We start from the raw sequence: 26,370 nt of genomic DNA on the forward strand, positions 1-26,370 counted from the left end.
TCTAGAAGGTCCGGAGCGCGGGTGTTCCAGGCGGAGGGTTCAAGGCACCGGCCTGGGAGGAGCAAGAAGGCGGGTGTGGCCGAGCCGAGGGCCTCCTCGGCAGGCGGTGGGAGACCAGAGTTAGGGGCGGCGCGGGCCGGCTCTGGCGGGGTCTCGCTGGCCTTGGTACGAAGTTTGGATTTCGATCCGAATGCAGTGAGAAAAGCAGAGACTCAAGCAGACTCGCTTCGGACGTCGGCCCCTTGTCACAGCCACCACGCAGCTGCTGTGTGCAGGCTCGCGGAGGGGCGGGCGGGATCGCAGGCGCCGCACGCCGGCGCCGCACACTGCCCAATTCCGTGGACAGCACACTTCCAGGGCTGGCGGCTCTTCCCGGAGGAGGCCGTGCTCGGTGACCCGGCTGGGCGCGTGGGAAGGGGACTGACCGCGACCGAGCAGGAGGAATCTTTCTGGGGTGTCCTAAGGCTGTGACAATGCTGCACCCTCTGTAACTTCGCTCAAGACCGCAGAACTGAGTACCTGAAGCGGGCGAGCTTTAAGGCACGCGGAGGATCAGCTTCGCTTCACAAACCTCGGAGGAAGCGAGGCGAACTGCTGAGCGCGGGTAGCACCTCTCGGGTTTGCGCGGGCGGGGCGGGAGACCACAACTCGGGCTCCCATTGGCTGGTCGGCGGGGGCGGGCGGCCGCGACTCCGGGATCCTATTGGCTGACTTGCGGGGGAGGGCAGACGCAACCCCGGATTTCCATTGGCTGGACGGCGGAGGCGGAACCGGAACCGGCCACGGCGCGGGGGCGGGGCCTCGCTGCGCGCCGGCGGCGGCTGGAGCGGCGGCCGCGGTGGCAGGACGCGGGCGCCCGCTGCAGCTGAGCCCATGGTGCCGGGCCACGGCCAGGCCGCAGGAGGAGCCGGAGGCCCGGGCCGCCCCGGCTGACCGTGCGCGCCCGCGGGGCCGGAGCCGCCGCCTCCGCCGGGCCCCTCCGGGCCCCCCCGGGCGCGGGCCGCCCGCCATGGGGTCCCTGTTCCGGAGCGAGCCCATGTGCCTGGCGCAGCTCTTTCTGCAGTCCGGCACGGCCTACGAGTGCCTCAGCGCGCTGGGCGAGAAGGGCCTGGTCCAGTTCCGAGACGTGAGTGTCGCCCGCCGGGCTTCCGCCCTGGCCCACCCGCCGCCGGATCTCCGCGCGGCGGCTCTGCGCGGCCAGTTGGGGTCGCCCGCAGCCCTCCGCGCCTGGGTCCCGCCGCCGGATGCCCCGGCGGAGCGGAGCAGCCTGGCCGAGGCTCGGGGAGCCCTTTGGGAACGTGGAGGCGGGGACACCCAAGCCGGAAGGTGTTCCGCTGTAGAGTAAGGCGGGACGGTGCCCCGAGACTCGGTGCCAGGTGTTTTGGAAGAGGTGGGCAAGGAAGGCCTCTCGGAGGGGGTCGCCTTTGGGTTAAACCCGAACGGACGGAGCTGGGGAAGGGGGTGCCGGGTGGAGGGCACAGGAAGAGCACAGACGCTCCAGGGCACCTGCTCCTGGAAGAGGTTTTGTCTACTGTGTTGCCTGATGTGGTGGTGCACACCCTGGTGTGCCGAGGACCAGGACCAAGCAGCATCTGGAGTGGAGGCTTTCTCCCCGACCAGTAATAAGAAACGCTTGTTTGTGCGTCCACTTATTTGTTTATTGTTTGTCTCCACCACGGACTGCCAGCCTCTGAGGGTGAGGACCTTGCCCGACTTGTTCTCTCCTCATTCCCCAAGCCTTAGCACAGCCCTTGGCATTTGTTGGCAGTAACAGGCATTTGTTGAATGAATGAACAAGCTTTTATTGGGCGCCTGCTATGTTCAAGCACTGTTTTTGGTGCTGACCAAACGTGAGCAAGGCAACCAAAGTCCCGTGTCCTTGGGCCTCACAGTCTGGGGAGGGGACAGAATAAACACACTCTTCTTATGAGCACGTCTCTATGGAGGAAAAGAACAGTGTGGACGTGAGACTGTTAGCAGGACCTCATTTTGGTGGAACTGAAATTCACTCTGGCCAACACCATCTTTTGAACTATCACTTTCATCTCCTGTTTTTTCCCTTAGTTTCACAAGGGAATGCCCCTACCCAGTATCTGATATTAGGGATCCCTGGGTTGGACACCTAATGTGGTTACAACACCAGGGAGAAGCTCCTGAGTGACAGGTGAGGCTGTAGGCAAAGTGCAGTGCTCTTCCTGGTTCCTGGAGCTCCCTGCTCAGCTGTCAGGTGCAGTGCTGTGGGGAGTACCCCCAAGGACCAGACTGCAGTCACAGTAGCAAGGGTAACAGACTGCTTTCTTTGCAACAGGTAGATTTGTTCCACCCTCTTAGGACTCAAACCAAGGCACCATAATTCAGTCTTAGAGGTTTGAACAAATGCTCTAATTGCCAGAGATTCAGGTTTCATTAAGTGCCGTTACATGAGGTCATGGACTATATACTCAGATCAGTGAAAGAAAAAGAAAGTCAGTTCTTTTTTTTTCCAGAAGGAAAATAAAACTAAGGCCTTCCTGGGTAGTGCTAGGTTTTCAGTGTGCCTTTGTGGGTGCCGACAACCCGCCACAGCTCTTCTCACTTCTTTGGGGTGTTTCTGACCAACTCTGCATTCACTGGGTGGAGTCTGAAGTCAGTCCTTTCTGGCTTGCTTAGACTTTTCTAGTAGCCCTCATGACGGGAAGCGAGCAGGTCAAGGATTTCAATAGCAACAGCCAGTGAGCAGACCTGGAAGAAAAAGGTTGTGCAGCTAGGGTAGGGATCCGGGAGGTGGGGGCGGCTCCCTGTTGTAAGGGTCCTTGCTAAGCACAGTTTTCCTCTCCCGTCCCTTATCTGCTGGAGCTGCAAGTCTACATTGGGAGTTCCAGTACACGGCACAGGGCTCCTCTGCCTGTTCTTCTAGGTGAAATGCTGGTCATAGGAGGAATCCGTGTTAAGATGTACTTTATGCCCAGCCCAGCGACTAGGGAGGCTGAGGCAGGACAATTCCAAGTTTGAAGCTAGCCTCAACAACTTAGCATGATCCTGTCTCAAAATAAAAAAGAACTGGGCATGTAGTTCTGTGGTAAAGCACCCCTGGGTTCAGCCCCCAGTACCAAAAAAAAAAGAAAGACAAATGTACTTTATGCTATTAGCTTTGAACTGCCACCCTAAAAAGAAAAAAAAAAAAAAAAAAAAATCCGAACTTTGTAACACGACCCACAGCAGAATAGCAGTATTTGCAAGTGGCTGCTGGTGGTGTGTCAAATTCCAGTTGTGTTTGTACCATTGCCACAGAAGTGTGCCTTGTCACACACTTTCTGCTCTTCGTAGATCTGTAATGTTCAATTAGAGTTGAAAGAAAAATGACCCTGAGAAGTAGTGTCCTTTGAGCCAGCCTCTGGCACATGGCTTCCTACCAAAGCTCTCAGTCCTATAGAAACAGGGTAATATCTGATTCATGAGGAACTCGGAAGTGGTTACTTTAGGTTAGTATGACCTCTGGAAGTGAGCGAGAATTAATAAACAATAGAATTTTTAACTTTCTTCTGGGCGATTCTTTTTTTTTTTGGTACTGGGGATTGAACGCAGGGGTGCTTAACCACTGAGCCACAGCCCCAACCCTTTCTATGTTTTATTTGGAGACAGGGTCTCACTGAGTTGCTAAGGGCCTTGCTAGGTTGCTGAGGCTGACTTTGAACTTGTGATCCTCCTACCTCAGCCTCCTAAGATGCTGGGATAACAGGTGTGCACCACCACACCTAGCCTGGGGAAATATCTTTTTTTTTTTTTTTTTTGGTGGTGCTGGGGACTGAACCCAGGGCCTTGTGCATGTAGGTCATGCTGTCTACCAACTGAGCTGTATCCCCAGCCCACTGGGAAAATATCTTTAATCTGCTTTTCACTTACACAAATCAGACTAATTTCCTAATTTTATTAAATGGTTTTTACAATTTGTTAATTGTTTTAAGTTTTGTGTTATAAGAAGCTCAGTAGAATCGAGGGCATTGGGAACCCATGCGTCCACACTGGGGAGGAAACGAGTAGCTACTTGGCTTTAGCCCTGCACTCAGTCCTGCTGGATCAGGTCACTATAAGCACATTCAAGGGTTCACAACTTCAGAAAGTATCTCTATAAGGACTTAAAAATCCCAGCCATGATACCATTATTGTAGCTGAATACTTTAATAATAATTTCCTAATATCAAATACCTGGTCATTTAAAAGAACAGTTTTAGTAAGTGCATAGTTATCAGTTGTGTGACCGAACTATGATTTGTGGGCAGCTTTATTGAGGCCTATCACAAAATGCACCTGGTTCAAGGATACCACACATTGGATTTTTAGAAAACAACTCATGCAGCCGTGGCCAGTCCAGCTGTAGAACACTCCTCTGCCCCATGAGACCCTTCCTTCCTGCGCCAGCCCAGGCACCCACTCACCCTGCCCATTCCGGGCTCTTCACATGGGGGATCCTACAGCCCGAGTCCTGTCTGCCTGGCTCCTTCACGTCCTGTCCTGTTTCTCAAGTCTTCCCTGTTGTCAAGTGTCAGAGGATTGTTCCTTTATATTGCTGAGTCATTTTCCTTGGGGTAGAGCTAATCTGTTTCTTTGAATAATTTCCTCTTGTTGGATTTTTAAGTTAGCATGTTTTTCTAACCTGAAGGTTGATGTTTTTAAAAAATTGTGTCCTTGTCAATTTTTTTTTTCTCCCTGAAGTTAAATTTCTCACAGGATAGTTCTAGGCCAAGGGATATTTTTCAGGTTCTTTTTGATCAGCAGTTGCCAAATCACTGTCCAAAAAAGTCATGGCAGCTTTTATTCTTGTTTAGTAATATCCGTGGGTGTATTTCCCCCCAAATCTTGCCAATAATATAAAAAATTTGGGGGTTGGGGTGTAGCTCTGTGGTAAGAGTGCATGCTTAGCCTGCTTGAGGCCCTGGGTTTGATCCCTAGCACCCTCCTCCCAAGTAATGGTAAATAAATAAAAGAAAAAAAAAAAATCTGGTTTTAAATTTTAGAAATTCAAAGCAAAATTCTCATCTTTTCCTCAGCTCAACCAGAATGTAAGTTCTTTTCAAAGAAAATTTGTTGGTGAGGTGAAGAGGTGCGAAGAACTAGAACGAATATTGGGTATGTTGATTTTCCAATTTTAATAATGTACATAATTATTTTCATGTAAGCAAACCTTGTTCATTTTAGAAAAATAAGAAAATATAGACAAGGAGAAAGGAAAAATAAAATTGTTCATATTTTATAAGTCAGAGGTAATCACTGTTATGTAGGTATTTTGTTTTTCCATTCTTTTTTTTATGCATCTATAAAAGTAAGGACTTATGTACCTAATGGTAGGTTATTTTGTTTTCAGCCTTGTCTTCTACTTCATAGCACTTACTGTAACATCTTTTGATGTTCATAAACATTGAGCGACCCATCATTTTTGATGACTACATGATCTATCTCTGTATTAATGTACCATGATTTATTTAACCAGCACCTTGTAGTTTTTTTATAACTTAACAACATTGCATGTGTGTTAATATATTAATTTAAAAACATGTTGAGAAACGGAGGCAAGTGGCAGGTAACTTGATTGACAATCACTTTTGTTTTCTCTGGGCTCCTTTTGGGAAGAAGTTAGTTTAGGGCTTCCCTGCCCCCCTTTTTTTTTGGTACCAGTGATTGAACCCAGGGGCACTTAAACACTGAACCACATCCCCAGCCCCAACCTCCCTTTCAAAAATTTTTTTAAATTTTGAGACAGGGTCTTGTTAAGTTACTTAGGGCCTCACTAAGTTGCTGAGGCTGGTCTCAAACTTGTGATCCTCCTGAATTGCTGGGATTATAGTCATGTCCCACCACACCTGGCTAGATAGTGCTTTTAAACTCTCACGACTTAGTAGCCCAAGGATGCTGTTTTCATCTTTAAGATTTTAACCAGAGAGCCAGATATGGTGGTGTACACCTGTAATCCCAGCGGTTTGGGAGGCTGAGGCAGGAGTATCACAAGTTCAAAGCCAGGTTCAGCAACTTAGCGAGACCCTAAGCAACTCAACGAGACCCTGTCTCTAAATAAAATACAAAAAAGGGCTGGGGAGTGGCTCAGTGGTTAAGTGCCCCTGAGTTCAGTCCCTGGTACCAAAAAAAAAAATCTTAGCCTGAATAGTCATTATCAAGTCAAGCTTTCACATTCTGACTTAGCTGGGAAAAGTGACAGATAGTTGACTAAAGTACAAAACTTGATTTTAGAAGGATGAACAGAAAACATAGGGCTGGGGGGAGAATATGATTTTTGGAATGATTTCTAATATCTGATCATCATTGTGGGTTTATGTTTTCAACTGGGTATTTTAGCGCTAAGAATAACTTTCAGTTACCTGAAATCTATTCCTTTGCATCTTGCCTGAGGTCCTGGTGACCCGTGTGGATTGTGTACATTAAAGTGATATCATGATGAGTCACTGGATAGGTTGTATTTTGGAAATAAGGTTTTTAAAGGCAGAGCAAAGGTCATGATGTGTTAGATATGTCCAGGACTTCCTGTAGCTAAATGCTTTAAAAAATACATAGACTTGAAGCAATAAAAAAGGAATGCTCAAGTTAGTTGAGTAATAAGTTGGTTTGAACAGTTTGCATCCATCTCTAGAAACCCCTTGAACTCAGTACTTTCTGGTAAGATATATTTGCTTTTATTCCTCCTTTCTCCTCTCTCCATTTCCTTCCTTTGCGAAACACCATGTCTAGTAATGACTTTACTGGGTATTGTGACTTTTATCCTAAGGAGAAGGACTCTTCATGAAATTGAAAATAGGAACTAAAGAAAGTCAGTGAAGTCTGGCTGGTGTACTAGTTCCGCAGATCTAGCCCTCACCTTCATCAGTGAGGTGGACAGATGGCCCTAACTCAGCAGCAGGGCCTGCTGGGGGCGCGGGAGAGCCTGGCTCTGCCCGGTCTCCCGGTGCTTCTGCTCTACAAGCCATGACCGTCTCCGTGGACATCCGTCTCCTCCTGAGCACCTCTGCAGAGAAGCCACTGCTGGCTCTGTGGGGTTGTCACAGGCCTGTCACTTGGTTTATTTCTGCACTTTAAGCATGTCCCTATCCTTCTGCCTCATTCTACAGGTACAAGGCCTCAAAGACTCCTGCAGTTGGTATGGGAAATGAAAATAATTGGGGGAATTTCAGCAAATGTTTGTCCAGATTATTGTTTATTTTGCTGGTATCTCTAGGCAGCATTATTTTGTAGATCTTTAGACAAAGTTGTAAGAATGACTCATGAATCATTTGGAGCAGGCATGATTTTTGTACATTTAGAAGGTTGGGATTTACAGTGTTCTTACTGAAGTGGATTATGGTAAGTGTTTGTGTCTAATTGGTTTGACTTTTATTTTCACAGTGTATCTGGTGCAGGAAATTACTAGAGCTAATATTCCCCTGCCTGAGGGAGAGGCCAGTCCTCCTGCGCCCCCTCCAAAACAGGTTCTAGAAATGCAGGTAACGTGCTCCTGAAGAAGCTGTGTAAATTGTGGAACTCTGCCCTGTCACTTGTATTGTCTGATGTTTTTTGCCTTTTTTCTCAAAACTGTAAGATGAAAATCAAAGGATAATTTTAACCCTCAGTAGTATATTATCCGTGATAAATTTTAACTGAAATTCAATTTCCTTTTATGAGTTTTCAGTGCTGGTGAACAGAGGCTAATGAGAATTAGGTCATCAAATTTATCACATGATGTTTCAGAAAGTTCACGGGGGATTATCCATGCTTAGGATGCCTCTCCTCTTACCAGAAACTGAGACTCTGGTCCTGTGCCTTCCTGTTCTTCCCAGCCTCACCCTGATGCTCTCTGCCCTGGTCTTCAGAGGCTGTAGGTTGTTGCAAGTGGGCAGCAGAGAAAATGCCCTCTCCTGAGGTCTGCTACTTGGGCCTGGGAGATTAAACCGTCCCCTGTTGGAAACACTTGCTGCTGTTTAATGGCGTGTCCCGTGAATTACCCCCTGAGGTTTCAGCCTGCCGTTGTATAGCTCATCACTGAGAAACAGGCTGGCTTGTCATTGCTGTCTTAGAACAGTGAGTGTGGTGCAGCTGAGACCATAGTGTGGGGAGCTTGTCATTTGTCGTTTGTCATTTGGCACGAATGGACTTCAGAGAAGTACGCAGTCTGGTAAGCAGAGAGCAGTCATCTGGTTTGGCCTGTTGGGTAGGTTGGTGATGATATGATTACAAGCATATCAGTCACTAAGGTTTTTATAAGGCAGAGCACAAGTAATAAGTGTAGTGTGTTGGGGCTGAGGTTGTAGCTCTGCGCTTGCCTCTCATGTGTGGGCACGGGGTTCCATCCTCAGCACCACATAAAAATAAATAAAGGTATTGTGTCCATCTAATAAAACTAAAACAAAAAAACCCCTGAAGTATAGTGTGTTTAATTTGTTTGAATACAAGTTTTCATTGACTCGTGTTTTTATAGATTGTTTCAGTGAATATATATGGATGAGGATGCTTTGTGTGTAACTAGTTATTAAAGAGTCGTCTCCAGGATTCCTGTGTCCACTCAGTTGTGTTAAGTACCGATGCATAGAAACTCAAGCTGGAGACTAGGAGAATGTGTGTTTAGAAAGGATGATCTAGGGATGGGGAGATAGCTCAGTTGGTAGAGTGCTTGCCTTGCAAGCGCAAGGCCCTGGGTTCGATCCCCAGCACCACAGAAAGAAAAAAAAGAAAAAAAAAGAAAGGATGATCTGAATTGTTCTGTGTTGCATATAAAAGGAAATGCAGACCTGCTGTTTGGTAGTGGACAAGCTGGTGAAGGAAAGCCAAAGTGGCGGGCCTGAGAGAGAGGAGGGCCAGCCTCACTTCTGAGTCGTCACAGCCTCCATGTTTTATGTCAGGCGTGACATGAACTTAATGGAAACTACTTCAGCTAGTAGGAGGCAGCAGACAAGGCACTGGTAGAGTCTTTGTTCCCCTGTCCCCTCACACATAGGTAAACTGTGGTTTTTGGTCCCCTGGCTTTGGTGTGCTCTAGAGGGTTGGAATGCGCTGGGAGCTGGACCGCACGCCTAAGGGGTGGCTCTCAGAGCTCACGACACACACCTGAGTGACAGCTGTGTTCTTGTAGGAGCAGCTGCAGAAGCTCGAGGTCGAACTGAGAGAAGTCACCAAGAACAAGGAGAAACTGAGGAAGAACCTGCTTGAACTGATCGAGTACACACACATGCTGCGGGTGACGAGGACCTTCGTTAAACGAAACGTCGAGGTGGGGAGAGGCGGGTGAAGTGCACTTCCTCCGGGAAGACTGCTCTCTATAGGTTGTGGGTTTCGCCCACTTCATCCGGCTGTGTCCCTTTTTATGAAGAGACGAACTGTAGTCCTAGCTCGCTGGCTTGCCTTTTTGCAGTGCTGGGGACGAGACCCAGTACTTGGCACATGCTAGGCCAATGCGGCCATTGAGCTGCAGCCCCAGCCTCCTTGGCCTTACTTTTCAGTTGGATTATATGACCTTGAACAAAGATTTGCAGGCCTTTTCCTGTGTTGGTTGGTCTTAGCAGTAACAGTTCCTGTTTGTCAATGCTTTAGTTTTCAGTTTTAAAAAAATGTTTTTATAATCTCGAGGAAAAGTGGAACAGAGTTGAACTCTACCATTTAGTTTTTCTGAATTATTAAGAGTAAAGGAAGCAAAAAACAGTCTGTAATTTATAAGAAGAGTCTGGTTGTAACAGGTTGAGAATGTCTCCTCCAGCATGCTTGGGAACAAGGAAGTTTAAGATCTGAGAGTTTTGGGTTTTGGGGTGTTTCCATAGGCTACCAGTTGAGCATCCCGCCTGCTCAGAGCATTCAGATGTCAGAGTTTGGGATCACGAGCTCAGCTTGTGTTGTGCCGAGCTGACGTAGAAGGAAGAGTCTGCGACTTCTGAGCTTAGTTCACTTGATCTAGTAATGACCTCTGATAAAGTTACTTTATTTCGAATTAAGGTGTGACTTAGTTTAATGTAAATGTCTTCAAGTGGCTTACAAATAAAGGGTGGGAAATGGCCTTTTTATTTGTCAGAGCTGAGTTGTCTTGGGATGTGTCATGGGAACTTACCTGGAAGCCTGATGTGAGAAAGGGTCCTCCTTCTGAGGTGCACTTGGCTTTGTGTCTTTCCAGTTTGAGCCCACCTATGAAGAATTCCCGTCCCTGGAGAATGACTCTTTACTGGACTACAGCAGTATGCAGAGGCTGGGGGCAAAGCTGGGGTAGGTGATTGATGGTAACGGGGTGTCAAGCCCTTTGGTGTTGGGTTTTGAACTCAGGGGCACTTGACCATGGAGCCACACCCCCAGCCCTATTTTGGATTTTATTTAGAGACAGGTTCTCGCCGAGTTGCTTAGCACCTCACTTTTGCTGAGGCTGGCTTTGAATTTGTGATCCTCCTGCCTCAGCCTCCCAAGCTGCTGGGATTATAGGCGTGCGCCCTCGTGCCCGGCTCAAGTCCTCTTATGAAAGGAAGATGAACTTTACAGAATGATGAATAGGACCATTTTAAACCCTGTGACTGAATGAAAGTGAATATTTGTTTAAGAAAACACTGTACCCCTGTACTTGTTGAGCTAAATTGCTCAGCTGTGTTGACTTTTAAGCATCATTTGATGGAAATGTCTTCCTTTGCTATAATGAGTTAGAGAGGAACAACAGTATGTCACTCGGTATTACTCCTGTAAGGAAATCATTGGTCACTGAAGCATCCAGTCCTGTTTGTGGACTTGTCGGGGCTAGACTGAGCTGGTTAGTATTTCATTAATCCTGCTTTCAGGGTCTCTTTCTGCTGTTTATTCTTTCTGCTTACTTAAACTAACAGTACCTTTTTTCCTTGTGTGATTTTTTTTTTTTAAATGAACTTAGGTTCCTCAGTTCCTTAGCTGAAGGCGTTCAGTGGGGTTCAGTCTGAGGATGTAATCCTCCAGAGAGAATTGTTTTATATTTGTTAGGCACCTTGGCGTGCTCTATCAACATGGAATCATTTGCATTGGTTTTTTTAGCATGGGATTTTTAAAATTGACTATTAATTTTTTGGTACTGGGTTTGAACCCAGGGTCACTTTACTACTGAGCTACCTCCCCAGTTCTTTTAGTTTTGTTTGAGAAAGGGTCTCACTAAGTTGCTGAGGGTCTTGCTGAGTTGCTAAGGCTGGCTTCACAGTTGGAATGTCCCTGCCTTGCCTCCTGAGTCACTGGGATCACCAGTGTGTACCACTGCTAGACTGGTTGGTTTGATTTGATTTTTTGAATTTGCAAGTAGTATGAACTTAAGCCACAAATCCGACTGAATTCTAACCTGTGTGTGCAAATTCTTAGGGAAGACCTCTCTCCGTTCAGAACCAAAGCTGAAAAAGTGATTTTACTTGTAGGCTTCTTTGCAACTTGGATTATTTTCTGGTCCACATTCACGAGGTGTAGCCTTTGGGCAAGGAGAAGTCCCAGCTCTAGTGGGGATCAGGCCATCTCCTTGCCTCATCTGAACCCGGTGCCCATCCCTGTCTCTCATGCTGACATTAAACCCAAGGCCATAGATCCTGGGTGGGTATAGTGCATCTTGACTGTTAGAACATCCCATTTAGTCTTGGGGTCCAAGAGTCTCCCTGTCTCACAGGCCGGGCATCCTTTAAAAGGCTGGGTCAGAGGTATCTGGCGGCAGTCGAGATGTCTCGCAGCTGGAGGGCTTTCAGGAGGTGCTGCCATCTCGCCAGAGGTGGAGGCCTTCGTCCTCCTGGGCTCGCAGTTTGAATCCTCCTTGCTTCCGGTTGACCACAGGTTGTCTTCACTGTCCCAGGTTTGTGTCTGGCCTGATTCACCAAGGAAAAGTGGACGCGTTTGAAAAAATGCTGTGGAGGGTCTGCAAAGGGTACACCATCGTGACCTATGCAGAGCTGGACGAGTCCCTGGAGGACCCCGAAACAGTGAGTATATGTCACGCTGCCTTCTGGCAGTGACAGACCCACAGCAGGCCCAAGGTGCAGGGCAAAGTGCAGCGACACTTCACGGAGGGCCGCGTTTCAGGGTGTCAGTGCCACCCCTGTGCAGAGGCCAGGCTTAGGTCTGTCTGCCCTGTGCTTCCTTGTGCCTCAGACGAATCCTGCTCTTTCTCCTGACGCCTGCCACCTCAGACCCCCTTTCAGTAGAGGACAGCTCCGCGCTCTCAGCCCCAGTGGCCAGAAACCTTGGGTCATTCTGTCTCTTCTCTTTCCGTCCCTCACACTCAGAACCCTCCACAGATCTGGTGGCCCCGCTTCAGGTACAGAGCGAGTCTGGCCACTTCTTGCCCTGCCCCACCACCCTCCCAGTCAGGTCATTGCCACCCCACACCGTCCTTGTCTCTGTGTTGGGGCAGCCTCCTGCCTGCCCTCCTCCAGCTTCCAGGATGGTCTCTGCAGAGCACTGCACTCCTCTGCTTGGGACCCTGCAGTGGCTTCTTGCAGCATTGTGTGTGCTGACCTCGCTGACTGCTCTCCTGCGCTCACCTGTCCAACCCCCTTCTGAACGTGCACCTGCCTGTGCTCTGCCCTTCTCTTGGAAAGTTCTTCCCCGCAAATCCGTGCCGCGCACTCCTTCATCTTCTCGTTTCTGTACCCTCTGGCCTGGGGGCTTTGCTCACCCACCCTGGTTTTTTTTTTTTTTTTTTTTTTTTGTGGTGCTGGGGATGGAACCCAGGGCCTCGTGCTTACAAGGCAAGCACTCTACCAACTGAGCTATCTCCCCAGCCCCCCACCGTGTTTAAGATGGCGCACCGCACTCTCTCCCTGTCTGCTTCAGTTCCTCCGGTACTCACCGACACCTGGCACACGCAGCTTTCCCTCATTGTGCCCCTCGCTCTTGGCCTGAGCCTCAGCCCCTGCTCTCCTGGTTGGGTTTCTGAGTCTTACTCACTGTTGTGTCCTTAGCACCTGTAGTGGGCTAGGCTAATGGGTACAACGCCTATCCGATCAGCTTCTTCTGTGCTGGGAATTGAACTCTGTGCACTCGAGAAGCATTCTTGCTCTGAGTGTCTCCAGCCCTCCTAAGACAATTACAGAATTCTGTTTTATTGAAAATCTGTAAATACAGTTTATTCTCATTAGTTGCACTAATTATGTTCTTTAAAGTCAGTAAAACACTGAACTACCAAATACAGAGTTATTACTCCTAGGAAAATACAGAGTTGAGTTTCTGCAAGCCTCTGAGCCCAACACTTCCACAGCTGATCAGGTTGTGACTGATTTTATTTGTCCCTCTTTAGGCTCTTATTTGATATGTATTGCTGATTCAATCACATTCAGCCTAGGGCCCTGTGGCTTCTCTCCCGGGTTTCTCAGCAAGGCCCCTCATAGCCTTCTTGTGCCTGGGAGCTCTGTGAGCCTTTTATTTTATTTTTATTTATTTATTTTTTTTGGGTGCTGGGGATCGAACCCAGGGCTTTGTGCTTACAAGGCAAGCACTCTACCGACTGAGCTATCTCCCCAGCCCCTCTGTGAGCCTTTTAAACAGCAAGATCAACAAAAAGCACAGCAGTGGGGAAAATGTGGCAGAGCATAGACCCGAGGACACTGGTTAGGGTTTGAGCCGAGATGAAAAGGCAGGTGTCGCCTGCCGGAGCTCCTCGGTCATGGAGGCGTCACGTCCTGCAGTGTTTTTAACTGCAGGCGCTGCGGGTGTGACTTTGGTGCGTTGCAGTGAGTGGGTGAATTGGCAGTTGGGAGTCTGCAAACAGTGAGGCACGATTGCTGAGTGAGTGAACTGACCGCGTGGGTGGCCGTGATTTACAGGCTGAACGCACAGAGCTGACGGTTCTATTGCTCTTTGTAGGGAGAAGTCATAAAATGGTACGTGTTCTTGATATCCTTTTGGGGAGAGCAGATTGGCCACAAGGTCAAGAAGATATGTGACTGGTAAGAGGAAGCACTTCATGTCATGAGTTTTTTGAGGTTCAGTACCTGCCGGGTTTCCGTAAGTCTCCCTCTGCAGTCAGAGGTACTGTGGATGCAGAGGCTGCTGGTTTTGCCACATGACTCTTCCTGAGAGGCCAGGTTCTTTAGCATTTGTTTGTCTTCTCTCTTGCCAGGGCATTACTTAGATAACTGAAAGTAGAGACCATGTTAATTATAATCCCAGAGTTGATATTTTTCCTTGCTTGGGTCTCAAGGCTTCAGATTAGTTGAGGAAGGAATCAAATTTTCTTTCTCTTTCTTCCTTTTTTTTTTTTTTTTTTTTTTTTTTTTTTTTGGTGTTGGGGCTTGAACTCAGGGTCACTTTACTTCTGAGCCACATCCTCAACCCTTTTATTTGACTTTAAGACAGGGTCTCGCTAAGTTTCCCAGGCTGGCCTTGAGCTTGTGATCCTTGTGCTCGGCCTCCTGGGTTGCTGGCTTATAGTGTGCACCACTGCCCCAGCTTTCAGGGTTTCTTATTTTTCGCCTTCAGCTAGAGGTCGGCCTCCCCGTCACAATTGAGCACAGCTTCTCCTCTGCCTCGTGGTGCCAGTTGGCGGATGGGGAAGTGTGGGCTTGCCTGGCCCCTGTCACTGGGCTAACGTGGACAAGTGACCAAGCCTTGTTTCCTCATCCACGAGAGGTGACAGCAGTTCTTCTCTGTTAAGGCTGCCAGGACTCAGCGCAGCAGTGCAGGTGAAGGCATCAGGGTCACATCAGCCTCCAGGACACGTGGAGTAGTGTCGCACGAAAGAAGTCTGTGACTTGTCCCTGTCACCAAGGGGACACTTAGCAAAAGCCAAACAAAACCCCACAGGAACCTCCTTGTGTCTTTCCAGTGGGCATGTGGGTCCTTGTTTCCTGAGGGAGGGGGTAAGGCTTGGGTATTTTCTATTTACCAGTTTGGTTTTCACTGATCATATAGCAGGTAATTTCGGGGTGTCACCCAGACAGTCTTTTTGTTATTTTAATAGATATATATTGTCATGTTGATTAGAAAAACTACATGCAGCTCAGCAGACCCTGATTTCCCAGGTATCACTGCTTGGGAGAAGGCTGGAGTAGGGATTTCATTTTTCAAAGGCAGAATGCTAAGTGTGGATTAGTATATTAATCCTAAGTGTAGATTATATTAATGCTAAGTGTGGATTAGTATATTAATCCTAAGTGTGGATTATATTAATGCTAAGTGTGGATTAGTATGTGTTGGCAGATTGATGCACACCTGTAATTCCAGTGACTCGAGGCTGAGGCAGGAGGATCTCAAGTTTGAGGCCAGTCTGGGCAACTTAGCAAGACCCTGTCCCAAAATGGGAATGTGACTTAGTGGTGTAGCACCCCTGGGTTCAATCCTTGGTACCAAAAGAGTCAAAACAAAAACAAAAATATATTTAGTTTTTGTGGGAACTACTGCAGTAGGGAGAGCTAGCATTTCCTAGTATGGCCTGGGTGTCAAGGGCCCCTGGGCGAACATGGCTCCTAAAGTCAGGGAGGTGCATTTACACCTGGCCACTGCTCCTGAACCAGAGCTTGCGTCTCCTCCTTGTCTGGTGCATGTGCCTGTGCACATCCTTGGTTTTGTTTCCTAGCCCCAGGACGTTGGTGAGTTTCAGAAAGTTGGAATTGGAAACATGCTTCCCGAATCATTGAGGGAAGGAGTGGAATTTGGATCCAGGAGAGAGCTTGCCAAGTCTGTTAGTTCAGGAGTTGTTGTGTGTGAGACCTGACGTGACAGGCTATGCCCCATGTTTTCCCTGAGGGCTGCTTTCCTTCCATTTCGAAAGGAGGTGTGTCTGGTGGAGAACTGATCCTAGTTCTCGTGTTAGGAGTAGCTCGTGTAGTCCTGCTGATGTGAGGCCGTGTTTCATTCTGTCCCCTAGTTACCACTGCCACATCTACCCCTATCCAAACACTGCTGAGGAGCGAAAAGAGATCCAGGAGGGGCTGAATACTCGGATCCAGGATCTCTACACTGTGAGTACCCGACACTCTTGCCTCCTGGTCTCCTTGTCTCAGGGTTACAGAAAGTCACCAGTCTGTTTGCTTCTCTTAACATGAAAAGCTGTAGGCAGACCAAGGTGTCTTAGGAGATGGGAACGTCCCTTTCCTCAGGGAAGGTCCATTTTAGCAGCCTGTTAGGAACGTAGGTAGTAATGTTGGGACTTTCAGAAAGGGTTCTTTGGTCATCTTTGATATGTTGAATGGGCATCCTTGATCACAAAGGACAGGCAGGACTCACGGAAGGTGCTGGGTGTCATTTTACCTGCAGTGCTTAAAGTCATGTTTCTTCCGGTGCCAGTGAGGGCCCTAGGCAGGTGGCAAGAAGCACATTCAGACTCGCTTAAGCAAAAGGGGATTTCTTGGCAGAAGGCAGGGAAGGGAGCTGGTGGCTTCTAGTGGCGAGGGGCTGGGCGGGAGTCCCGGAGGTTGTCTGGGCCCAGCCAGTGTCCCACTGCCACGGCGAGGACAGCAGCTTCCCTCTCCTGAGCCCTCGGGCCCTTTCCCAGGAGGCAGGCTGCCAAGCCCCCGCTGAGCTCCTGCTTTTGCCCTGCTCCTGGTGCTGCTGCCACAGGAGGCGGGTGCCTGGATGGACCCACCATCAAGAGAACTCCCCGGGCAGTTGGGGCCAGGTGCAGAACCTGGACAGTGCCCGTGTTGTTGAAAGCCCACGTCTGCTCTCACCCAGGTGCTTCACAAAACTGAGGATTATTTACGGCAAGTGCTGTGTAAAGCCGCGGAGTCGGTGTACAGCCGCGTCATCCAGGTGAAGAAGATGAAAGCCATTTACCACATGCTGAACATGTGCAGCTTTGACGTGACCAACAAGTGCCTCATCGCCGAGGTCTGGTGTCCTGAGGCGGAGCTGCGTGACCTGCGCCGGGCGCTGGAGGAGGGCTCGGTAAGGCCCTGACTGGACTCTGCCTCCGAGGCAGTCTTGGAGAGCTGGTCATTCCAGGACACGTGTCTGTGCATTGCGAGTCGCTCTTCTGTCAGTTCATGTGGTTTACAAGTAGAGAAATCTAAAACAACAGCCAGGGAAGTGGCTTCCTCCTACCTGCAGCCACACAGATGGCCTTTGTTTTAGTCCTGCCCTGTCTTTGAGTTACTTAATCACAGATAAGCAGATATGAATAGACAGGCTTCTTTTCCTTTTTTTTTTTTTTTTTTTCAAAAGTTGTGTGCTATGTAGTAGTTTTTTTTTTTAAAATAAGAATGGCAACTTTATTTATTCTTTTTATATAGTTATTTTCACTCAATAAGACTTCCCTGCTTTTTTTTTTTTTTATAACAAACCCTCTGTTGTTTGTGTGCACCATGGCTTACTTAGGTAGTTCCTAAGTTATAAATACCTTTGCAGTGACTAGCTGTTGACCTCTGGAATTGCCATGTGTGCCGATTTCTCATGGGGATGGACCTGCTGGGTGGCGTGGGTGGTGGTGCCCGCTGGGCGCTTCTCTTGCCACCAGTGGAGCCAGCGCCTTCTGTGCTGACGGGACTTGACCTTTCTCTTTTTGTGAACTGTCCATATCCTTTGCCCCGCTGTTCTTTTTCTTACTCATTTCTCTTGGCTCCTTTTTTCATTACAAATCAATGTGTTTCAGAAGAATTGTAAACACTGAGGGAGAGTACTGTATGTGAGTTTGTCACACTAATACGTTAATGTGGACATTTTGGTTTATTTTGTCCATTTCTCTTAGGTGATAGTTGTCTCCAGCTTCCTCAGAGACAGCTCTCAATTCCAGTCTCACGCTGGTGGCTCAGGGCTGCCTCCTGTGTCCCTGTGCCTCTCCCAGCTCTCATTTGCCTGCCTCGGCTCTGCCCCTGCCCTTCCTCCTGGAAGACCCCAGTCTCGAGGGTCTTCCAGCCCCTGGTCCTGCTGTCCTTGGGCCTCTTGAATGGGGGGATTGCTACTTCACCGAACCCACACAGGGAGTTTTCCCCGAGTGTGAGCCAAAGTGTTGAACGTCAGTAGTTTTTTCTTGGATAGTGATGTCTTTCTTTTTCTTTTTTTGCACAAAAGAGAGAGAGCGGTGCTACCATCCCCTCATTTATGAACACGATCCCCACAAAAGAAACACCCCCAACCCTAATCCGGACCAACAGATTCACTGAGGGATTTCAGAATATTGTGGACGCTTACGGTGTCGGGAGCTACAGAGAAGTGAATCCAGGTGGGACATTGGAACGTGCCCATCCTTGCTGCTTTCCCAAGGTAGAAGGATGGGACGCTGTCGGAGGCACCTCGCTGCTTCTCTGGGGTCTCGCTCAGTGTCTGTTCCAGCCTGAGGGACAGCCACACTGCCCCGGGGCTGCCTCGCGCGGCGTCTGCCCTGACGGACCCTCTCTCCTCCTCCTCCTCCGCAGCTCTCTTCACCATCATCACGTTCCCGTTCCTGTTTGCCGTGATGTTCGGCGACCTGGGCCATGGCTTCGTGATGTTCTTATTTGCCCTCTTGTTGGTGGTGAATGAGAATCGTCCCGGACTGAACCAGTCGCAGGAGGTAACATGAGGCCGCCAGCTCCTTCTTGGGTGGTATCTGTGTCACCTCTGGGTGCCATGCTAGGTTTCTGAGACGCCCCGGGAGAAGTGACTGGGAACACGCTTCCCTGCGGTCCTGTTTTGACGGGCGCTTGGCCTCCCACAGATCCTGAGGATGTTTTTCAACGGCCGCTACATCCTGCTGCTCATGGGGCTGTTCTCGGTGTACACTGGCCTCGTCTACAACGACTGCTTCTCCAAGTCGGTCAACATCTTCGGCTCTCGGTGGAACGTGTCTGCCATGTACAGCTCCAGCCACGCTGCTCAGGAGCGCGACAAGATGGTGCTCTGGAAGTGAGTGCGGCGCGGAGGGCACGGGCGGGAGGCCTTCCAGGCCTTCCTGCGCCGCCCAACCTGCCTGCTCTGCTTGTTACAGTGACAGCGTCGTGAGGCACAGCAGGGTTCTGCAGCTGGACCCGGCCGTTCCTGGAGTGTTCCGAGGCCCTTACCCCTTTGGGATTGACCCAGTGAGTGTGCTCTCTAGCCTCTCCTAGACTGTTGGCGCACTGTGAGTGAGGACGGTGCCCCAGGTGGCTACGGCCTGCACGCTGGTGGCTCCCCGTGCACTGCCCGCCCCTCTAGCAGGAGTCGTGCGCTCCACGTGGGAAGCCATGTCAGTGTGGGAGAGGTCCAGGTTCCAGCCTCGTGCTCCAGAGCCAGGGACTTAGGCTGCTCTCGTTCCTTCTTTGTGTAAATGGTCATTCACCCTTGGTGTTGGAATAATACGCGGTTCGGGAGCTAGAAGGAGCTGAAGGTCCTGGGGCACCTGTCGGGGCAGCTATCTGAAGGGGACACGTGTCCATAAAGGAGTAAAGACGTCGCCCGACCCCACAGGGGGCCTGGCTGGCTGGGTCCCACGAGGCCGAGGACCACGGGGTGCACGAGGCAGGTCCCTTGCCCCATCTCATCTTCCTGGGGAGCTGTCCTTCTCCAGAGAAGTCTTGGGAACCATCCAGGGTTAGTTCAGAGGGGCCGTGTAATTGCAGACAATAAGGAGCCATCCAAACTGGATGGAAAAGTTTGGTGTGCTGTAATCTGTGCTCTCCCAAGTTCTTAGTCTTATAATATGTCTCCTTTATTCTTTTTTTTTTTTTTTTTTTTGATACTGGGGATTGAACCTAGGGGCAATGGAACCACGTCCCCAGCCCTTTTTATATTTATATTTTATTTAGAGATGACCTCGTTAAATTGTTGAGTCTGGCCTTGAACTAGGGATCCTCCTGCCTCAGCCTCACAAGCCACTGGGATAACAGGCGTGTGCCACTGTGCCTGGTGCCCTTATTCTTATCTCTAAATATATAATTTAATTTTTTATTTAATGCCATGTCTTAAGTCTGTGTAATTGGGAACTCAAAACACTTTTGTGGCAGTTTAAGGTTTGCAGCCAGATTCAGTAGTACCCTGTGGCCCTCCTTTCAGGAAAGAAATGTTTCTGCATAAAGGAACCAAGGAAGACAGTTTGGGTGTTTGGGCCAGAGGGGAAGATTGGGGCATGGTTTTGTTGTTATTACTTTAATTTTACAAACAGACGTGACATTCCTCCGTTGCTGCAAAGAGACGTGAACAGTTCCCACAAAGCCTGCCCACGAGCCCCTGCTGTCCACCTGGGGTCCCCATTGCAGCTTCTCCATGATGACGCAAAGGAGCACACACGTGTTCTTGTCCCCAGCCTCCATCCAAGAGGTGGTTCTAGGCAGCTTTGTGTAGCTGCCATTGCAAGGCCGACTAGGGCCAGGGCGTGGCTCCGTGGCAGGCACCTGCCTGATGTGCGAGGTCCTGGGTTCTGTCCCCAGCCCTGCGAGGGGGGAAGAAAGGCCGTGTTGACTGGGCTGAGGCTACACCTGTGTGCTCCCCTGGCTGCTGGACTTCACTCTGTCCCCCTCCCGATGGGACAGATGGATCATGTCAGCAAGGCCGACTGGTCCCTGTGTCATTACCCGGTTCCTTCTAAACTCTTGCGTTTACTTAAATAGAATGATCGTGTTCTGTCCTAGGTCATGTTTCCCTTTTCCCTGTCTTCTTGAAGGCCTCCTGTGGAAATTAGTTTTCAGAGAGGAGGAGAAACAGTCACTGAGTGGGGACCTGTGGGGGCTGGGGTCACAGCTGCCAGGGAGACAGCCCAGCTCTGTGCTTTGCTGTCAGCGTTCAGCTCAGCCGGGAGCTCAGTGCCTGCTGGCGCCTGCCCGGCCCTCGGCTAGGCACAGCCTGGCCACTGGCTGTAGTTCTGCTTTCAGTTTTTTTTTTTTTTTTTTTTACATTATTAGAAAGTTCACAGGTGAGGGACGTGAAAGCATGTGGAAACATGTCTCTGAGCACGCTGTAGCATGTGCGTGTACATCTGCTGCCTGGGGGAGAGGCATGTACCCCGCGCCTGTGAAGCGTCCTCTCCTTCCTCGGGTGCTGGAGGGAGCCGAGCCTCTGCGCCTCGAGGTTGTCCCTTGCTTTTCTTCCTGTTCACTTCCTGCAACTGTATTGGTGTCCTTAGTGATTCTTGAATTGTATGTTTTTTTACTTTTTTGGTACTGGGGATAGAACCCAGGGGTGCTTAACCACTGAGCCACATCCCAGCCCTTTTATTTGTTGTTTTGAGACAGGGTCTTGCTAACCTGCTGAGATTGACCTTGAACTTGCCACCTTCCTGCCTCAGTCTCCTGAGTTGCTGGGATTTAGACCTGTGCCACGCACATGGCTTGGATTTTATTTTGTTGGGATTGTTTTCTGACAGCCTGTGGCCCTGTTTTAAGAAAATCAGTGGTTCCCAGGTAGAAACCATCAGGAGAAAAATTGGAATGTTGTTTCTTTGTAAATTTAGAGCTGCTCTCCATCTGAGAGGAACTCTGAAACATTAACTGTTGAAGGATGTTAACGGTGTCTTTCTTTTTTTCTTTTTTTTTTTTTTTTTGGTCTTTAGATTTGGAACTTGGCAACAAATCGCCTCACTTTCCTAAATTCTTTCAAAATGAAAATGTCTGTGATTTTAGGAATCATTCACATGACTTTTGGTGTCACTCTGGGAATATTTAACCACTTGTAAGTATAGATTTTTTTAAAGCTATGTTTGTAAACCACGTTTGGCCCTTCTTAATTTGTGCTTCTTCTCTCAGACTGTTGGATTGGGTAAAGGGCAGCCAGGTGCTCTGTGGTATGTTACACGGGTCTGTTTGATTACTTAGGTCTCGTGTGCATGGATTAGTTCATTCCGCATGTGTCCGTTGAGTGCCTGCTGCGTGCCAGGCACTTTCTAGACCCTGGGGACTCAGCAGTGAAGAGCACGGGAGAAAAGCCCTTGTGCTCATGGACCTTGTGCTCAAATGGACCCTTGCCATGTAGATTCAAGTCAGGGGTGACGTTTGCCGTATTCCTTTTTTATTTTATAAATTGAAAACCTCTTTGTTTTTATTTTGTTAATTAGAGCTAGTAGAGTAAAAGTAAGAGATCGAATCCTTTTATTCCTGTTCATTCTCAGCTCTAAGATAATTGGTATAATTTAATGTTGTAGCCTTAAGTCTTAACATAATTGAAACTTGAAAACCTTTTCTAACAGCCTCTTTAAGATAGAGCATTCTGAAGCCAGGTCACTAGTCACGTGTGGCCTCACTTTGAGGAAAGGAATGTGTCTGCAGGAAGGAATCGAGCAGGTTTGGTCCTGTCCACAGTCCTCTCCTCCGTGGAGAGACCTGCAGCCGGGCTGTCACTCTGGGGTGGCCCTTCTTATTGAGTCAGAATTTCTGCTGCCCCTGCTCAGGGCCTGGTGGTGCTTGTCCCTGGGCTGATGGGTGCTTGTCTCCCAGGCACTTCAGGAAGAAGTTCAATATTCTCCTGGTTTCCATCCCCGAGCTCCTGTTCATGCTCTGCATCTTTGGATACCTCATCTTCATGATTGTCTATAAGTGGCTCGTGTTTTCGGCAGAAACTTCCAGGGAGGCTCCCAGCATCCTGATCGAATTCATCAACATGTTCATATTCCCAGCGAGCGGGACGAGTGGCCTCTACCCAGGGCAGGTGCGTACGTCTGTCCCACGTCCAGGTCCCCCGGCAGGCTCCCTGCCTCCGTTCCTTCTATCCGCACAGCTAGTGAGGGTGCTGGCTGCAGCCCCCTGGGAGGCCAGAGGCCTCAGTGTCCCTGTGCTGTCACCAGAGCATGCCAGTCCTGCTCTGGACGCTGTGCTGAGGTGCTGCCCAGGCACTGCACTTGACATCAGGGCTCCTTCTGCAAGTGCCATGGTGCCCTCCTCCCCAAGGACGTCAGGGCAGGTGCCACTCAGCCTGCTGTGTAGAGACCGGGTGTTCAGGGAGGCGCTAGCGCACCCCTGAGGGAGCATTTCCACTTGTTGGTGGAGTGCGTCTAAGCAGGTGTGGAGCTCCACGCACAGCTCTGGGCTTTGCTGGCAAGCTGCAATCTTTGAGCTTTTGAGTTTCTACTTTCATTTCTGTTCCTCTTATTCGTGGTTTTAAAAATCGTATTTTATCATTATCTTACAGAAATGAGAATAACACAGATACAGGTAAGCGTAAGGGAGTTCAGTGGGCACAGGCCCCTGGCACGAGCAGCCAGGGGAAGCTGCCTTTATCTTGCACCTGCTGCACACCTGAGCGTGTGCTCCTCGGCTGCTGTTTTTCTCAGTTCTTCCACGGCTCCACAGGGTGGACCCAGTCACTCACAGCTGGCAGGACCCGGGCTTGAACCAGTCCACACCAATACTTATTGCTTGTGTTCTTGGTAACAACCATTCTAATTGGAGTTAGATGAAATTTTAATTTGCATTTTTCTAATTACTAGAGATGTTGAACACTTTTTCATATATTTGTTAAACACCTGTATATCTTCTGTAAAGTATCTGCCCAGTTCCTTAGCCCATTTATTGATTGGGTTCTTTGTATTTTTGGTGTAACGTTTTATACGCTCTTCATAAACTTTGGAGATTAGTGCTTTATCAGAAGTGCATGTGGAAAAGATTTTCTCCCACTCTATAGGTTCTTTTTTCACATTATTGATTGTTTCCTTTGCTGAGAAAGAGCTTTTTAGTTTGAATCCATCCCATTTATTGATCCTTGCTTTCATTTCTTGTGCTTTAAGAGTCTTATTAAGGAAGTCTGGTCCTAAGCCAACGTGATGAAGATTTGGGCCTACTTTTTCTTCTATTTGGTGAAGGGTCTCAGGTCCAGTTCCTAGATCCGTGATCCATTTTGAGTTGAGTTTTATACAGGGTGAGAGATAGGGGTTTAATTTCATTTTACTGCATATGGATTTTCAGTTTTCCCAGCACCACTTATTGAAGAGGCTATCTTTTCTCCATTGTAAGTTTTTGGCACCTTTGTCTAGTATGACATGACTGTATTTATGTGGGTATGTCTCTGTGTCTTCTATCCTGTGCCATTGGTCTCCCTGTCTATTTTGGTGCAATATCATGCCATTTTTGTTACTATTGCTCATGTCTGGTATTGTGATACCTCCTGCATCACTCTTCCTGCCCAGGATTGCTTTGGCTATTCCGGGTCTTCTGTTCTTCCAGATGAATTTCATGATTGCTTTCTCTATTTCTATGAGAAATGTCATTGAGATTTTAATTGGAATTGCTTTAAATCTGTATAGCGCCTTTGGAAGTATGGCCATTTGGATAATGTTAATTCTGCCTATCCAAGAACATGGGAGATCTTTCCATCTTCTAAGGTCTTCTTCAATTTCTTTCTTCAATGTTTCGTAGTTTTCATTGTAGAGATCTTTCACCTCTTTGGTTAGATTGATTCCCAAGTATTTTATTTTATTTTTTTTTGAGACTATTGTGAACAGAGTTGTTTTCTTCATTTTTCTTTCAGATGATTCATTGCTTATGAATAGAAATGCATTAGATTTCTTCGTGTTGATTTTATATCCTGCTACTTTGCTGAATTCATTTATTAGTTCTAGAAGTTTTCTGGTGGAATTTTTTTGGATTCTCTAAATATAGAATCATGTCATCAACAAATAGTGACAGCTCGAGTTCTTCTTTTCCTATTTGTATCCCTTTAATTTCTTTGGTCTAATTGCTCTGGCTAGTATTTCAAGTATGATATTGAATGGAAGTGGTGAAAGAGGGCATCCCTGTCTTGTTCTAGTTTTTAAAGGGAATTCTTTCAGTTTTTCTCCGTTAGGAATGATATTGGTGAGCTGAAGAAATAGCTCATTTTGGAGAGGGCTTGCCTAGCATGCTCAAGGGCCGCGGTTCGAATCCCCGGACCCTCAGACGGGGGTATGGGGTATAGGAAAAAAAAAAAATGATATTGGCTGTGGGCTTAGCATAGATAGCCTTTACCATGTTGAGGTATATTCCTACCATCCCTATTTTTTCTAGTGTTTTGAGCATGAAGGGTGCTGTTTTGTCAAATGCTTTCTCTGCATCTATTGAAATAATCGTATGATTCTTAATCTTAAGTCTGTTGACATGATGGATTACATTTATTGATTTCCAGATGTTGAACCAACCTTGCATTCCTGGGATGAACCCCACTTGATTGTGGTTCACTATCTTCTTAATATGTTTTTGTATGTGATTTGCCAGTATTTTGTTAAGGATTTTTGTGTCTATATTCATCAGAGATGTGGGTCTAAAGTTTTCTTTCCTTGATGTGTCTGTGTCTGGTTTTGGTATCAGAGTGATACTGGCTTCATAGAAGGAGTTAGGGAGGACTCCCTCCTTTTCTGTCTCATGAAATTATTTTTTAAGACAGTGTTTCTGGTCTTGTTCTGAATGCTATTGCAATATTTTCCATGTGTAGAAACAAATCTAACTCAAACACTCACATTCCTCCAATAGTTTTTATAATAATAAATTTAAAAACCTAAGATGACCGGATGTTAAAAAGTATTATGCTTGTGTTTCCATTTTCTCGTTAATAGAGTTTTCAGAAAATTATTAGCTAGAGTTTGACTCCACTTAGCATTTTCCAAAACTCTGTTGACTGACCTAAAACAAAATGATGCTCCACCGCCCTGTGGTTGCTGTGCCATCGGTTGTGGCCTTGGGCTGTGTTTCGGGCAGTGGTAGCGAACTCCGCTGAGCAGGTAGCTCTGGGCTGGGGACACCGCAGCTGCTCCTCGCTAATTTCATCACGTCCCCTATCGAGGCTGTTTTGTGTCTGTATTTTTTAAAAAGTACTGTTTTAGATGTTGATAGACCTTCGTTTTATTTATTTATCTGTGGTGCTGAGAAGCGGACCCAGTGCCCCACACATGCAGGCAAGCACTCCACCCGACCCCAGCCCCCACCCTGCGTCTGTATTTCAGCTGTTCTTCTCCCCTTGTCACCAACAGGAGCACGTGCAGAAAGTGCTGCTGGTTGTCACAGCGTTGTCTGTTCCCGTCCTCTTCTTGGGAAAGCCACTGTTTTTGCTGTGGCTGCACAATGGGCGCAGCTGCTTTGGCGTGAGCCGGGTAAGTGTGACTCCAGGTGTGTTGTAGACCGCGAGCGGGTCTTCTTCTGGGCGAGGACCCCGGGGCCCTGTGCTGGGCCACGCAGAGCCCTCGCCTGCTCTGTTGCACAGGCCGAGGCCCGCTGAGTCCTGGGCATGCGCTCCCGTGGTGCAGCAGCACAGCCGAGTGTGGTGATACAGCTTTCCATGCTTCTACCTCTTAATTTTTTCTTTAAAGTTTCTAAGAAATTAATACAGCTGAATTATAATATACAGAAATGGGCCCAGGCGCAGCAGCACACGCCTATAATTCCAGCAACTTGGGAGGCTGAGGCAGGAGGATGGCACTTTCAAGGCCAGCCTTGGCCACTTAGGGAGACCCTATCTCAAAATAAACAAAAAGGGCTGGGGACGTGCTCAGTGGTACAGCACCTCTGGGTTCACTCTCCAGTACCAAAAAAAAAAGTCCTTGATTCTTCCACCGTGTTATAACCAGTTATGTGTGTTGAACTTTTTTTTCAAACGATTTTC

General features: G+C 48.3%; 1 protein-coding gene across 2 annotated transcripts in view; it reads left to right on the forward strand.

The window, feature by feature from the left end:
* The first annotated feature begins 784 nt into the window (after positions 1 to 784).
* Positions 785 to 26,370, forward strand: part of Atp6v0a2 (ATPase H+ transporting V0 subunit a2) — a 33,127-nt gene continuing 7,541 nt past the window's right edge. Inside the window, exons 1-16 of one of the 2 annotated variants that reach the window (XM_047559958.1) lie at positions 785 to 1,126; positions 5,028 to 5,106; positions 7,369 to 7,466; positions 9,089 to 9,226; positions 10,118 to 10,206; positions 11,780 to 11,906; positions 13,789 to 13,805; positions 15,791 to 15,884; positions 16,597 to 16,809; positions 17,932 to 18,082; positions 18,276 to 18,412; positions 18,557 to 18,744; positions 18,827 to 18,917; positions 21,362 to 21,480; positions 22,242 to 22,452; positions 25,742 to 25,861. In XM_047559958.1, coding sequence (XP_047415914.1) covers positions 1,010 to 1,126; positions 5,028 to 5,106; positions 7,369 to 7,466; positions 9,089 to 9,226; positions 10,118 to 10,206; positions 11,780 to 11,906; positions 13,789 to 13,805; positions 15,791 to 15,884; positions 16,597 to 16,809; positions 17,932 to 18,082; positions 18,276 to 18,412; positions 18,557 to 18,744; positions 18,827 to 18,917; positions 21,362 to 21,480; positions 22,242 to 22,452; positions 25,742 to 25,861 — 1,989 coding nt within the window. In that variant the 5' untranslated portion in view covers positions 785 to 1,009. Of the gene's footprint in view, positions 1,127 to 5,027; positions 5,107 to 7,368; positions 7,467 to 9,088; positions 9,227 to 10,117; positions 10,207 to 11,779; positions 11,907 to 13,788; positions 13,872 to 15,790; positions 15,885 to 16,596; positions 16,810 to 17,931; positions 18,083 to 18,275; positions 18,413 to 18,556; positions 18,745 to 18,826; positions 18,918 to 21,361; positions 21,481 to 22,241; positions 22,453 to 25,741; positions 25,862 to 26,370 lie in introns of both variants that reach the window. The other variant, XM_047559957.1, reaches the window with a different exon arrangement.

The sequence above is a fragment of the Sciurus carolinensis genome, chromosome 8 (genome assembly GCF_902686445.1).
Source record: "Sciurus carolinensis chromosome 8, mSciCar1.2, whole genome shotgun sequence".
NCBI lineage: Eukaryota > Metazoa > Chordata > Mammalia > Rodentia > Sciuridae > Sciurus > Sciurus carolinensis.